Source organism: Rhineura floridana, chromosome 9 (assembly GCF_030035675.1).
Source record: "Rhineura floridana isolate rRhiFlo1 chromosome 9, rRhiFlo1.hap2, whole genome shotgun sequence".
In the NCBI taxonomy this organism is placed as follows: Eukaryota; Metazoa; Chordata; class Lepidosauria; order Squamata; family Rhineuridae; genus Rhineura; species Rhineura floridana.
This window is the reverse complement of record NC_084488.1, coordinates 38,852,859-38,869,043: the sequence shown is the minus strand read 5'-3', so window position 1 is coordinate 38,869,043 and position 16,185 is coordinate 38,852,859. Positions and strand designations below refer to the sequence as shown.

The 16,185-nt window shown below is 40.1% G+C and overlaps 1 protein-coding gene across 9 annotated transcripts in view; it reads right to left on the bottom strand.

Moving 5' to 3' along the window:
• Nucleotides 1–16,185, bottom strand: part of FAT1 (FAT atypical cadherin 1) — a 168,145-nt gene that overhangs the window by 23,624 nt on the left and 128,336 nt on the right. For all 9 annotated transcript variants that reach the window (XM_061585088.1, XM_061585090.1, XM_061585091.1 and 6 more), the window contains 10 exons: nt 14,968–15,357; nt 13,925–14,139; nt 13,428–13,565; nt 12,673–12,816; nt 7,786–7,983; nt 4,430–5,231; nt 3,674–3,805; nt 3,416–3,579; nt 1,701–2,163; nt 397–550 (listed from right to left, as the gene is read on the bottom strand). In XM_061585088.1, the coding sequence (XP_061441072.1) occupies nt 397–550; nt 1,701–2,163; nt 3,416–3,579; nt 3,674–3,805; nt 4,430–5,231; nt 7,786–7,983; nt 12,673–12,816; nt 13,428–13,565; nt 13,925–14,139; nt 14,968–15,357 (2,800 nt within the window). The remainder of the gene's footprint in view (nt 1–396; nt 551–1,700; nt 2,164–3,415; nt 3,580–3,673; nt 3,806–4,429; nt 5,232–7,785; nt 7,984–12,672; nt 12,817–13,427; nt 13,566–13,924; nt 14,140–14,967; nt 15,358–16,185) is intronic.

Below are 16,185 nucleotides of genomic sequence, written 5' to 3'. Positions count from 1 at the left end.
AAAGCAGAGGGACTCTCTGGAACAGTATGGAATATGGCCCAGAAGGCAGCAGTATGTAGGCTTTTTTTTTTTTTTTTTTGACAAAAATTAGGTGTCCTGCTTTGTGTGAGTGGAAGTGTTTTTCGTTAGTGCAAAGTCACCACTGGGATAGAACCCAATATGTGTATGATACATGTATTTACAAACCCAAGTCTATCCCCATTCATCACTCACCCTTTATCTTTTCAAGTAGACACATACATCATCTCATCTCTACGCTTAGAGAATGTAATGTGTGAAATTGGTTCAAAGAATGCATGTAAAAAATCACCAAGGGTTTCTTCTGAAGACAAAATATAATCTGAAAAAAATACTGTAGATAAAATTCTGTTTCGACAGTTAGCAAACAAGCCATACCTCTGACCCGTGTATAGTCCCCTGCACTGGCAGATGAAATCATCACTGACAGGAATGCAAGTGCCGCCATAAAGGCAAGGGTTGGAAGCACACGGGTTGACATTTACATCACAATGAGTGCCCATGAATAAAGCTGCACACTTACAATAATAACCTGTAATGTAAAAAAAGTATTTTTTTTTTAAAAAAAGCATGCCATGGGCACCTCTAAAACAAAATAATATTTTCTGTAATGCATGAAAGCAACAATCTGTGGGGTCTTTTAAAACCCAAATCATACAAAAAAAAAAAAGCTATCTTGAACACAGATAAGCACAGCATGAAAGCATTCCAAAGCTGCTACTTGGAAGTTGTAAACAGCCAGACAGTAAGTTATAATAAAATATGTTACTGGTGTAACAACAACAAATTTACAGCTAATCATAACAATATTAGCAGCAGCCATTTAAGCATGTACTATGTTCCCATAGTCCAAAGAACGTAATATATTCCATCTCCCAATGATAACAATATATAACAATTAGAAGACTGATAAATTAAGATCTGCTAAAATCTTCACTTGCTTTTCAGGAAGCTGAATGTGTGTGGCTCCAGCAGGTTTCTATAGAGAAGATGCCCCAGATGCCTGGAGCCAACACTGAAAAGGCCCTGACTGTAGTTTCTGCTGATGGTAAAAGGAGGACAGAAGTCATATGCAAGGAAGGCTCATGAGGTCCTCCCTAACATTTATTTATTGCATTTGTATACTGCACCATAGCTGAAGCTCTCTGGGCGGTTTACAAGCTTCATTTTAGACATATGAAGCTTCATTTTATGCTCAGCAGCATTTTTAAATTATTTTTTATTCCCCAAAGAAAACTTAATTCTTAAATCTTGAAATGTTAGTGCTGATATTTTTGGACAACAATATAAGCATCTGACACTGGAAGGACTCAGTAAGGGGTGACATTTACTTTTCTGATGTAAAATGAACAAATGATGAAATATAGACCTATGAACAGTAAATAAGAGTTCAAATCAATTGCTTACTTGATTCTTTCTGCTACTACAAAATAAAGTTTTTCAACAACACTTGTGAGGAGCAATCTACAAATTCAGTATTTTGCACCTATACTAGAAGAAAGCTTGTGTGGAAACAAGGAAGAGAAGAGAATGGCCTCAGGTATATTTTTAATTAGGTGAACTTAGTGCAGACCAACATGCTTCTATGATTCAATTCTATGATGCTATTAATGCAGCCACCAAAGCATTAAAACAGTATCCACTACATAACATGAAGCAAAAGCGTGAAGAGCAAAACTTACCTCCACTGGGTAGTGGATTACAAATGCCCCCATTTTGGCAAGGACTACTTGAACAATCCTCTATAATAGTCAGTAAACATCCAGGAGATACATCCACAGATTCTTCCATGTGTGCGTAACTCCGTGGCTTGCTGTTTAGAGGCAGTTCTTGACCATTAAGTACAATGGAATCCATACAGCCTCTGAAGCCATTGCTAACCTGTGGGCTCCTTCCATGTCTTGTGCCCTGCTGCCGAATGTGACCACCAAAAAATACATGATTGTCTAGGTTCAGTGTCCTTAAAGTGCCAGGAGCAATACTAGATGCAGTGTGTACCCTGTCCAGAATCAGCCTGGCAAAGTTTCCATCAACTTCAAGAGACACTGAATGCCACTGACCATCATTAATCTGAATGCTCTGCACAGACACAATACCAGGGCCACTTCCACAATCAAATTTGTACTGCAGCCTCCCATGGTGGATCTAAGCAAAGAAAGGAAACACAAACTCAGATTTTTAGATACATCTCTATATCTCAACCACACTTTCCCTCAGATCTATTTGCCACAATGGCCCAGTGTGGTGTTATCTTGTGCTGCCACCGCTGAAAGAAGCACCTGCAGCATACAGAGTGAAACCACCTTGCTTCCTTAAGGGTAGCATGAATACTTCTTGGCGATGGCTGATGGAAACAGCAGCATGCACTGCTTTATGGGCCACTACATATTAGCATATGTGTGACAAATAAGTAGAGAATCCTCTAAAGCAAAGGTATTTATCATACATATGAGTGAGTAGAGGTTTCCAATTATGTTAAATACTGTGGGTGTTGATGTTGTTGAAAACTTTATTTGTGTGTCTTGGAACACATGTATGGTGATCATCTGTTGGCATATCTAATTATAGCACTTTGCTTTATTTCTTCATCCAGGAGTACAAGTGATCATGATGATTACCCAGCAGAACCTTTGCGAATATGTAAAGGTCCAGGGGGTTTGCCTCAGGAGAAATGGATGGTGCTTAAATATATATTTTCAATCATCAGTCATTGCTGGATGTAGCCTTTTTCTTTTGTATATTTCATCTATTTTTTTCTGTCACAAAATGTATCTTTTTACAATGTTTCTTACTCTAAAATACTGTATACTAATTTGGGGCATATTTGACTATATGCCGTTGGCAGCTGGAAGATTTACAATACTGTACAATTTTCAATACTGTAAAAGGCCTCATATATTTTACTAACTATTTACTGACTTTTACCTGCTTATTAACAGGGTGTGTTAGCCTCATGTTTCAATTATAACCATTATATCATTGATTGGAATTAAATAATTCTTTCTAAGCCTGTGACAATCTAGATGAAAATTAGGTTTCAAAGCAAGTGCAAAGCAATTTTCTGTGCAATTGAACATAAGAAGAGCCTGCTGGATCATGTCAGTGACCTATCTAGTCCAGCATTCTATTCTCACAGTGAGCAACCAGTTGCCCATGGGGAGCCCGCAAGCCCTGAGTACTCTCCCCTCCTGCATTTTTCAGCAACTGGCATGTGGAAGCACACTACCCCTGCCTATGGAAGCAGAGCATAGCCATTATGGCTGGTAACCACTGATTGCCTGTTCCTCCCTGGATTTCTTTAATCCTCTTTCAAAGCCATCCAAGTTGATGGCCATCACTGCCACTTGTGCCTTTAACTATGCACTCTTAAAGGTTTTTAGCATTTGGAGCTACCCACCTCTAAAATACTATAGTCTGTTCCTCGGGCATACATGACAACCGCATGAGTTGAGTATGTTCTGAGTCTCATAGTAAGCTTCATTTCCTCCTTGTTTTCATTTTCCATGAGGCGATACTTCACATAGCTGCTTCCAGTAAAAGTCACAGATGGTCCAACTGATACTTAAAAAAGAAGACAGATACGGTTCAATACTGCATTTCTGTGTGAGAAGGCTGCAGCCTTAGCTAAAAGAAATTAAGAGTTTAAAAAACTTACTGGGGCACTGAGCATTGTTGCTTCCATGGCAAACACAAGTGTACTTTCTTTCTCTAGGATCGGCTATACATTCTGTGCCTTCAGGGCATGGATTCCCCTCACAGGCACTGTTCACAAGGGGACAGCTTCCTTCTGTGAATATAGATACACATATAAAAACAGAGCAAGGTTTTATTTTTATTCCCCTCTTCCCTAGCACCTAAAGATGAAACCCTAATATTGTTCAGCTACAACAGGTGATGAAAAGTATAGCTGTGTTAAAGCAGGTGACAAGGAAACAAGCAGGGCAGCAAGAAATCACAGGAAATACGGGATTTCTAAATTGCTATAGTAACAGCTTCTGCTAGGAGACTTGCTCATCTGACACCCTGCTCTTTCTTCTTTCATATCCTTTAAGGTCATTAATCCAAATTTTTCAAGGGTACACAATTTCCCCAATGATATTGCTAGAAGTCTGTGCCAAAGATTTCTTGTTGGCCGTGAAATCCACCACAAGATTATGGGAGGAAAAAAGTGCTTAAGAGGTATCTTTTAACATATTGGCTAAGAGAATAACTGCCAAGAAGTCTCCACTTCACATCTCCCCTTGCTCATGAACTTGCTGTGCTTAGGACTGGAGCCTTAACATAAGAAGTGCAATGAAATTGATGTCTATACTTAATGTATGTAGCACTCAGGCTTTAACTTGTAAACCCTCTGTAGTGGGTGAGATCATATACCATTCATTTTCCAGCACTTTGTATACAGTTTCTTTACCTTTACAAAGACAAATTGCAGCTCTCTGGTGATGCGGTGTGACAAAACTCAGCCTGGCAGTGCTGTGGGTTGACATGATTGTTTCATCCAGAGTCACTTTTTCTTCACAAAATTTCCAAGGGCAGTCCAGGCCTAAACACAGCTTGAGGAAAACATTTAATATCCGGATGCCTGAGATTTCTTCAAGGTCAGCCACAGAAGAGTTTATCTTGTGCAGCAGGGCTCTGGTTGAATGCTGAGAACTACCAGACTTTTCAACAAGCAGGAGAACATCAAGGTTTGATGGAGGATTGGAGGGTTGCAAGCTAATAATCTGTATGTCATTTCTTCTTACTCCCAAGATGGTCCTTAGAGCCCTTTGGAAATTGCGCCAATAGTCACCAATGAATTCCTCTGGGGCAAGGTTGGCAAAACGGAAAGCTATACTGTGGTTCAGTAATTCCTGTGTAATTTGTTTGATATGTACTGTAATGACAGCTGCAGTAGTAAATTTTCCATCAGCAACAGTCACGTTCAGGAAGTATTGCCCTACATCTAGCCTTTTGTGAGCTATCAGCTTGCCACCTGTGTTAGAGACAGAGAACAGGGAGTCCATCTTGGGATCCAGCCTGTAGGTTAAAGTGTCATAAACATCTTGATCAGTTGCATGGATTTTTCCAATGACACCACCAGAATACTCTTCCCCAAAGGTTGTGATGAAGATTTCTAAGGGCAGAATTGCTGGAGGGTGGATGCTTTCTTCAATAACCCTAACATCAATGTAAGTCAAAGATGACAACTGAGGTCTTCCGTTATCAGCCACCTAGTGGAAAATGATACACAAAAAATGAATTTCTGCTAAATTTCATCACCTTTAAACTAGAAGAATTACAGTAGGGCCCCACTTCTCAGCGTTCCGCTAATACGGTGCCAGTGGGCCAATCAGCTGGAGGGGGGGCTGGAGCTCCCCGCTCTCCAGCTGATCTCGCTGGAGGAGGGGAAGATCAGCTGTAGAGAGCTACAGCTGATCTCCTCTTCTGGCACAATCAGACTCCCGCGCTCAATCTGATCTCGCTGGAGGGGAAGATCAGCTGTAGTGTGGCTGATCTCCTCCTCTTCTGGCGCGATCAGACTCCTGCGCTCCATCTGTTTGCTCCGGAGGAAGGGAAGATCAGCTGTAGTGCTCTACAGCTGATCTCCTCCTCCGGCATGACCAGCGGATTAGGTTCCAGACCCCCACACTACAGCTGATCCAGTTTTCAGCACGGGTCTGGAACCTAACCTGCCCTATGAGTGGGGCTCTACTGTATATAGTATAGATTATTATTAAACAGGTAAATGTCTCTAATGAAGCCTTTTTACATCAGCATATAACTTGGCAGAAGGATTGCCAGTGAATAGCGAAGAGCTAACATTAATAGTGCAACTTGATTTCAAATTCTGGACTGCAATTAGGAACCAACTATGCATGTGGAAAGCTCTCACTGCTGTCATAATTTCCAAAGAGTTGTCTATGGCTGTACATGTAGATATTGCTGAACTTACCATGGTGTTTTATCTGCTCCTGCTTTTAGTGCTACATTCGTTTGTAAGTGGGAATTGTTTTATGGGTATAAATTTTGCCTGTACCTTGCCTTGGTATCGCTATGCAATGAACAGGTTAAAAATGTCTTAAATAAATTAAATAGATAGGCAAAAATAAAATAGATAGCCTTTCTGGAGTCAGAGCAACAGACCACAGCCTATGCCCACTCCAAGGTCTCAAACATATGCCTGGAATTTTCCTTTACAACAGCTTCCCTGTTTGTTGCAATGGAGGCCACTTAAGCAGCATACACAAGAGTACATGTGGGTTCCCATCCAATGAAACGAATGACAGCAAGAGTACATACACAGTTTGTGTAACTAAGGGCACAATCTAAACTCATCTCCTTCCCCAGGTGGGGCTTTGCAGACCAGCAGGGCCACCCCTCTGGTCTAGTGTTAACAGGTCATTCATTCATTCATTGGTGATCACTTGTGGCCAAGTAAGATTGTCTTCCAGGGTAAGATCTTTAACAGTGGGTCCGTAAGTGGCTGTAGAGGCCAATTCTGGATCCACAGCTTCCCACAGTAAGGACGTAGGTTTCCAGATGGAAGATGGTCACGATGAGGATTTGCTTGATGTGCCTTCCTCTTATCTCATTTGCCCCTTTCGCCCTGTACTCGTGCTTCTTCAAAGTCCATAGCACTTTGCTTATGTTGTCAAAATAGAGCAACTGCCTCTTTAAGATAGCTATAATGTAGCATGATTATTCTTAAGATTATTAACTTTATTTTAGAACAATGAGATAAAAACTGCATTAAATATGATAAAATCATTATGAAAAAGGTTTTCCTTTTAGGTGTTTGAAATGTGAGTAAGATTTCAGAATAAGAATAGATTTTGGAATACATTCTTGCACACCTTAGTTTCTGGGCACTCGGTAATTCAGAATGCTCTGGACTTTGACTAAAATATTAACAATGAGTAACCAATTTCAAACAGCAAATGGCACTTGGAAAGCTGTCCCCCTTCAAAATTCAGATAAAGCTACTTTTTTATTATTCATATAGAGTTATAATTTTCAACCAAACTATTCAATGAATGCATTTCTTGAGATGCTTAATAAGTTATCCAATTACAAATTTCCTAAACAAGTTACTAAACACTCATCAAAATCAGAAGTCCTCTATTCTGGGATTAGGAAGGGATTTATTCCACTCCCTCCACAGTTCAGTTTTTATAGGGTGAGGTTTTTGGCTTCTGAGTTGATGCTTTGAACTCTTAATACACAAGCAACAGCTGGTCCACTCGTTGAAACAACTACTCACATGAGCAGTGTACAGTCAGAGACACTTACAATTTAGCTGATCAGAGAAAAAGAGCTGGCATCTTATCAGAGTTTATTGTTCCAATGTTACACTGTGCACATGAGCAGTTATTTGCGCAGGTGATCCTCCAATTGATTATGGGAAGCAACCCTTGCTTACATAATGCTTATTCGTCACGGAGTCATTCCTCAGTCTAGAATAGCATCGGGTAATGTAATGGTAGGTTTCAATATAGTCACAGCAAAGCTACTGTGTATTCTACACTAATTTGTGCATTCCACACCAAATCACTCTTTGGAATATATATGGCAGCATTCACAAATGTAAATTGAACTGTAAGTGTGAGAGAAGGGGCTGTCTTTTTTTAAAGGAAAGAAAAGAACTGTAAGCCACTCTGGGAGCTTGTTCAGCTAAAAAGTGGGGTTAAATGATTTAAATAAATATATACATAAATAATTAAATATTTAACCCCACCCATCACAGATATTGCAATGTATTTCAAGCACGTTATAAACACTTAGTACCTTAATATGAAGAAAATAATGATCCTTCACTTTGCGTTTTAGTTGAGTAGCAGTTTTAAGTACTCCTTTCTGGTTAATCTCAAAAGCATTATCTTCATTTCCACTCACAAGTGTGAAAAAGAAAGGTGGTCCATTGTGGGAAGAATCCTTGTCTGTTACCACCAGCTGCTGGACGTTAAACCCAATAGGCTTATTTTCCTATAAAAGCAGAAAGAAGATGTAGACGATAGGGTAACAGAGTATACTTGGTTGAATCACTGTGTCTACTACTTTCTGATCTGGAGAAATGTTGCTTATGTAGCCAAAAGGACACCAGTCACACAAAAAAGGGAGTTATCACCAAACCCCCCAAATGTGAAGAAGTACAAAAGAAGCTCCAACTGGGGAAAAGGGCCTATGGGAACAGCTCCCCCCAACCCAGCAAAACAATGACATGCATTTATCTACTTTTCAGTTCATATTAAGCTTTGTAAGTGAGCCGGTGTAGTGGTTTGAGTGTTGGACTGGGCCTGGGAGACCAGGGTTCAATCCCCACTTGGCCACAAAGATCACTAGGTGATCTTGGGCCAGTCGCTGTCTCTTACCCTAACCTACTTCATTGGGCTGTTGTGAGGATAAAATCAGGAGGGGAGAACCATGTTTGAAAGCCTCCTTCAGCTCCTTGGAGGAAGAGTGGGATAGAAACGTAGTAAGAATAAATAAATAATTTTAACACTTTTGTATTTTATATAGCTAAAATATGTAAATAGGAATAGATGAATGCTTGAGAAATTGTTTTAAAAATAACGATTTGCAGATGCATACACAGAAAAAAAGCCTTAAAGGAAGAAAAAACTAAGGGGTCAGCAGCCTTCCCCACAAAAAACACCACAGCCCAACTGAGCTAGAATCAGTTGGTAAAGAAAACAGGGTGAGGGAAGGAATGGAATTTGCTGGTGAAGAGAAGGGCATCCTTGTATCAAGAGAATCTGGGTGAGAGAGAAAGAAAGGAGTGCAGAAAGTGACAAGGAGGAAAGCAGAAGGTGGACAACTCTAACTCTGTGTCTCCATCTTGTAATCCTTTGCTCCAGGTCTCTCCTCCGCTTTCCCACTCATAGACAAAGGAACAAAAAAGGACAAAGGAAGAGACACAAAATGCTCTCTCTTCCTCAACCACAAGAGCTGAACCATGAATCCACATTCAAATGACACATGAAGCCAAATCTTGGCTTAGCTGCCTTGCTGCACGGAGCTGAGGTAAAAGGACCAAGAAGCAGCAAAGAGGGTACAGGCTCCTCTCTGACAGCCAGCATACTTGTGCAGTCCTGGTAAACCATATGACTTGATCTGTCATTTCCTGATTCACACCGAGATACTATTTTTCCCTGGGGACAGAAGTGACAGCTGCCCACAGGAATCAGTTCTTATTTAGTACGAACCACTTTTCCCCAAAAAATAGTCCTGGTAAGGCAAATTCTGAAGCCAATGTAGTTCATTGTCCCCATTTGGGGGAGAGAGTGGATTATGATAACCCTGCAGTGCAGGTCATGGTCTGAGTAGTTTACGAAAACCTTGACATTTTCCAGAGGTGGCAGGGATATTATTATTGTTGTTGTTATTGTTAAGTGTACTTTTGATTTATGCTGGCTGCTGATTTGTTTTAATGGTTGGATGCTGTTTTTTTAATCTTGCTTATTTTATGTTTATACTGTTTAGCTTTTGTTATTTTACACTGCCCTGTACACAGTTTACAAATGACAAAAGCTAAACAATACTATAAACATGAAACTAAACAACATTAAAAACACAGCATCCAACCATTAAAACAGTTCAGCACCAGGCCTAGGCTTACCCATCTTCTCCTATCAGACTGAGAGGCTGTGCTGACAGAGATGCTTACAGCAGCCCTACAATGTAGCACTGTTAATATTACAGATCAGAAATGGCGAGGGCTGGTTTAGATTCCCAGACAAAAATCTCCTATACCTCTCAGGCTGCAGCAGGAGTCCATCTACTTAAATTGCTCCCTCAGCTCTCCTAGGCCAAATCCAGCACTCAGTAGCATGCAGAAGCCCCATGTCCCATTGCCTTACATGCAGACTAGATCCTAGATTTATTTTTGTTCACATGTTTGCTTTTTCATCCCCCCCCAGGCTGAGGTAAACATGTGCACACCAGGGATATAATGCAACCTTTTCTTGCAGGGCCTACTGCAACTTAGAAAAAATATGATGCAAATCTGGGGTCTTCTAAAAACAGAATACAGGCTTAGTCCACAGTTGGTATGCTACTCTTTGCTGTATTTTCTCCAAAATGGCTACTGCTGAGGTAGGCTGGAAGGCTAGATGGGCTACTGAGCTGATTCATTAGGACAATTCTTATGTGAAAAACAGCTGAGAGCTGATTACTTCCTGTATGTGTCATAACCTTCTTGTGAAGTAAATCTCTTAATCTCTCTGTCATTCTACTTCCTATCTGATTAAAAGGAGGACAAAGCTTACTGTCTCCCATTCTTCAACTGGCTCATACATTTATGCTGTAACCCTATCATTTCCAAGGCAATCGACTGTGTTGCACAATTAGCACCTCTACTTCTGTTACTGATTTTTGGCCATAGTGAAATCAAAGATTCCAACATTATACATATAATTTTTAAGAGTTACCAGTCTTGAATAACACTGAATTCCATTTTCTTTTTTCTTGTTCCACTATACAATATTCTCTCTGTCCTTTTTTTAAATTAAAAAAATCTGTATTTACAATGGCATGTTTGCCAACTTCTCTCTGCTATATTTCAGTTCAATCCACATTACAATCTCTCCCCTTTCCAAGTGCACCTAAACATCATTGTGTTGGAGTAGTGGAAATTCTAACATTCCTTTTCATTTTCAATTCAGCCTTCAGATGACACTGTACAAACCTATTTCTTGGCATGTCAGTTTAGATATAGGAGGATACACAAGGCTATTAACAAGCTAATCTGAGTATGCATATTTTGATTGCAGCACAAGGGATCCTGCAAAACTGTTAACGTTGGCCAGTATTTATTGCTGGAGGAGAGCCTGGCTGGGAGGCCAGAGTCTGTGAGTTCAAATCCCTGCTCGTGTCTCCTGGGTGTGAAGGGTCAGCTAAAGATCACCCCCACAGTGAATGGCTCAAAGGTTATGTGCCCTGCCACCTGTGCAGCCACGGGCAAGCTGCATAGTCCCAAGGGGCCCAGTTGTCCCCCAGCTGGCAACTGTGGACAAGGAAGGGGCTGGTTTGTGCAGCTGTGGCAAGCTGAGCAGGCCCTAGTCAGCTGGAGAGGATTAGCCTCAGAGGAAAGCAATGGTAAGCCTCCTCTGAATACCTCTTACCATGAAAACCCTATGAATACAACCAAAAAAACAATTCATAGGGTTGCCACAAGTCGAAATTGACTTGAAGGCGTATAACAACCACTGCTTTCCAGCAAATCACTGTTTCTGAATCAGCGAACTGCTCTTCCTAAGATGGAGGGTTCAATAATTTGACCTGCTATAAGTGAGTGCCCCTGGTTTGACAAGCACCAAAGCCCTGCTTGTGGGAAACTATTTCCTTTTCCTCCCCTGTTCTTCAGGGATGAAAGGAAAGGTGTTCTCTCCCCTGAACGTTGGGCGTTTGCAAAAAGCACTAGAAACATCTTGCTGTGACTTCCTGCAAAAAAACCTGACATGAACAGTGTGAAATGATTTACTCTTTTTTCTTTATGGCTGAATCGAGAGGTAATTTTTCCTTTTCTATTTTTTTTTTTTTACAGGAGGCAGCAGGGAGATGCTGCAAGCCCATGACCCAAAAGTCCAGTGCACAGGAGGGAAAAAAAGAATGGGAAGGAAAGGTGGTTTTGCTCCAAGTAAGGGCTTTTGCAGAAAGCTCCAGCTGTACCTAGTTGCTACCTTTTGCAAAACTAATAGGAAGAAAACCACTTCCTTTATTCCCATTCCCCATGGACAACCCCCTCCCCCCAGTCATTTCTTTCGCTCCCTATTTTTTATTTTTTGCAGGAAACAGCTAGAAGCAAGGTTGGCACTTTCTTGCAAGACCTCAACTTGTGGGAACAAAACCATTTTTTCTTTCCTCCAAGGAAAATGGAATAAAGGACAAGTAGCTGTTGTGCAAATATCACCTGCATGGTCTTGATTCTTCTGTGTCCTCCAAAATCTCCACAGAAGGGCAAGACATGACTCTTTCTGGAGACCAGAGGGGAGTGAAATGGTCTTTCCCCTTTCCTGTTGGGCTTTTGGACAACAGAACAGAGGTGCTGTTTGCACCATCTTCAAAAGCCCTGCACAAGGACAGACATACCTTCCTTCTTTGAATCCTCTGTACGTGCTACGTGATTTAGGGAAGGGAGGGGTCAGGTGTGACACAAATAACAGGTTTGGCTAGGAAGCCAAGGCAAAATTTGTTGATCATTATTTATTTTATTTTAAATGATTTATATACCACTTGATTGTTAAAACCTCTAAGCAGTTTATACTATTAATACAGTTCACCTAGTCAGATTAAACCACTTTTTATAAACTCTAAAAATTCAGACTGAAACAATAATATCAACATTTTTATACACCCTAGGACCTTGGCAGCCACAATCACACTATCAAGTTTCACTAAGAACGGAATGAAATGCTTACTGATGTTGCAATTTTCTCTGATTCCATAACAATCTACACCAGCCTTTCCCAACCTTTGGTTCCCCAGATGTTGGACTACAACTCCCATCAGCCCGAGCCAGCATGGCCAATGGTCAGGAATTATGGGAACTGTAGTCCAGCAACATCTGGGGACCCAAAGGTTAGGAAAGGCTGATCTACACTACTATGTTGCCCATGATGGTGGCTGTTCACTATGTGACATTACCTGGGTAGTATTATGCAATATATAAATTACCTGGATAATAATACTATAGTTCTCCTTTGAGAACAGTGGAGAGTTGTCATTTACATCGGATACATCAATATTGACTGTAGTTGTGTTGACTCCAGGTGGGTATCCATTGTCTGATGCTTGAACTTTCAGAGTGTAACCTGAGACCTTAAGAGTAAAATACCCAGAGATATTAAGAGAAATAGGCAGTGTTCTTTTGCAGTAAGAAAGTAAACAATACTAGAACCTGCATTACTGCTATTGTATTAAGGCATTTTGTGTGGAACACTTGTACATCTGGTGACTTGTAGAGTGCTAGTTGTTTTCACACATTCACTGTTCAGACCTGACTACCTGCCCACTAAACATTAACTGTGCATTACCTTTGCTATCCTGTCAGACAGTAACTTTTCAGACATCATGAAACAGATTCTCATCTAATTTTGTTTACTGTAGCTGTAAAGCTACCAAATGCACAACTGATACTTAATTGCTAGTGGTGTTACCAACTCCAGTAGTGAATTACAGGCTCTGATTTCCAATTAGGCTTGAGTCTTGTGTGGTCCCTTCCCCACTCTCCATCCCCAAATTAAGAAGTGCTTAGAGAGAATGCCACCACACTAGGAATAACCAGATCTTTCCTCTCTGGCACACTTGGGACTTTGTGTCCTGCTCTTTTTAAGTTAACTCCCATGAGAACCCCATGGAGCAAATGGAGATTATGTAGCACTCTTATGCTCAGAAGACAATGCCCTAAATCTTAAAATGCAGGTGCTTACCATTTCTCTATCGAGAGGTTTAGCCACTTTAATTTCACCCAGTGTAGGATCAATTGTGAAAGGACTCCCTTGGTTGCCATCTATAATTGAGTAGCGAATGTGGTTGTTTGAAGGCCCATCAGCATCAGCTGCCATAACCTAAAGGACACAGAGTTCTCATTTAAAACAAGTGCAGGTAGTAGACACTGGTGTACTTTTAATTATCTCAGATCTATGTTTAGCACATTACAGACTTCTCTAAGTAAAAATGGCAATATTCAGATACAGCAGTGTCACCTAAATGCCTTTAATCTCACTGAAAATGCATTCATAATGCAGACTAGATTAAAACTCTCACTAAAGTACTTTAAACTTTCTTTTGTGAAATAGTATTTCAAAAACTGTAGCTGTTACAGAACAATGAAGTTTCCCTTTGTTTTACCCCTTCAAATGTATATTTGAATTCTCTATATAAGAAAAGCCTAAGGTGGCAGATATGGGAAAGTGGAATTACATACTGTGATAACTGATTGTTCAACTTCAGCATCTTCACTGATTACTGCTGTATAAGTGTCTTGACTGAATACTGGAATGTTGTCATTGATATCTGTTACATTTATATTCACTGTTACAACATCACTCAGTGAAGGCGTTCCTCCATCTACAGCTTCCACTGTCAGATAATACTCCGGGGAGCTCTCATAATCAAGGTTTCCAATAATAAAAATAGCGCCTGCAAGAAAAACCACATGTCAAACACTTTTCTATTAAGGAAAATATGGTGACTATCACAACAGGAACTTTCAAAATTACTCAGTAAGTTATTTCAGGGTTAATGACTGCCTGTATGCTTTCAAATGTTTTTTATGCGTATCATAATGCATCAGTGCATCTCTTGGCTTTGAGGACCATGCAAAATAGCTGAAAAGTTTGCTCATGAATATAAAGATATGCTTCTCAAGTCGATCAGTTTTCATATAACCTCTATGGAATTCACATGGCAATATTCTTGACTAGCTGCATTTATCCTTGGTGCTGTCACTGAAAGTCTGGATATACTGTGACTCTTAATATGGAATAGAATGGATATTCACTCATAAATACACATGATTACTGGCTTTTAAAAAAGCCCAACAGATCACAATCCAGGTTTTACGCAAGCAAAAAAATGACTTTTAATGACCAGTAAGCCTTTCATATTTTGGACATGCATTTCTTTTACACAGAAATGATACACCACTGCATACAGTGAAACTGTACTGTTATCTTGTGTGGTCCCTTCCACACTTTCCACCCCCAAATTAAGAAGTGCTTGGAGAGAATGTAAATTAAAAAAAATATCTACAGCGTTACAGTGTAATAAACTTTTACCATTTTTAAACCTATTTTAATTGTTTTTAAATCTCTAACAGGCTCTTTGAAAAAATAAAATCTGACTGTTTAAGTTCATTATACTGTCTAATCAATTTTAACACAGCACATTATTTGGAAAGGGGCAAACTAAGTGTGGTTTACCAAATCTGATTATTTTTCTTGCTCATTAGCAGGTATGAATGGTTACCTGTTTTTGAATCAATACTGAATTTTCCATGTTCATTTCCACCGATGATAGAATACGTGATTTCAGCATTAGTTTCAATGTCCCGGCTAGCAGCATAGAGCTGAAGAACCTGCATTCCAACCATTGTGTCTTCTGATACAGTTGCACTGTACTCTTTATACTCAAATACAGGTGGATTATCATTTATATCCAGAACAGAAACCACTAGAGTACCATGAGAAGACAGTCTTCTAGGAGAACCTTCATCTTCAGCTTTCAAAGTCAGAGAATAAACAGCCTGTAACTCCCGATCTAAAGGCTTTTCTAATTGAACAATCCCAGAGAATTCATCGATAGAAAACTGCCCATCTGCAGAATTTATCAAGGAATAGTGAATCTTCCGATTTAATCCTATGATTATAAGAAAAAGCTCTTAATAGTATCCCCAAAGCATTTCTTCAACAACAACTATAAACAGATGAACTACATAAGGTGGAAATGATCTATATATAAGATGGGAAAATATCATGAATATGCAATCATCTATATCTTTCTTTATGGGTATCTGGTTAAATGTGTCCACTGAATCAGAGAACAGTAGGGTTGGAAGAGACCTGCAAGATCATTGAATCCAACCTCTTGCTAAATCCACACCATACAAAGATTTGAACAAGTTTGATTAAAACTCCAAACATGAAAAGAATGCATTGGTTCTAGCTTCATAAGAATGTGTGCATTCAGGCCATAAACACTGCTCCAGGGCATGCAGAGTTTAGCCAAATCAACTGACCCACTTGCTCCAGTTATATCACATGCCATAACCCATAGTAGCAGGTCTTGTCTGAATACCTATTTAATATCAAGGCCTCTTAAGGAACACCCCCATCCTGAGTTATATGTACCAGGTATCAACAAAAAACACTCATCAACTTGCTAGCAGTAAATATGTCCTTTTAGAATTCCCAGGGGCCAGACGACTGTCTTAGGAAGCTTACTTCCATACAAATATGGGTGTTCCATTTCTCAAAAAAAAGTGTGACAAAGATTTGAGACATCAGATTACTGAGGAAGGATGGAAGTGGAAATGCCAACCGAAGAAGAGGATCTGTTGGGAAAGGCAAAGGGAGGAAACTCCAGGAGGTACTGCTTCAAGACATTTAGGGTGCCTTGAGGTAGCAGTTCCCTATGGAGCACATATGTTCCCTGCCCCTCATCTTTCCAGTGGGGTTCTCTTTGGTT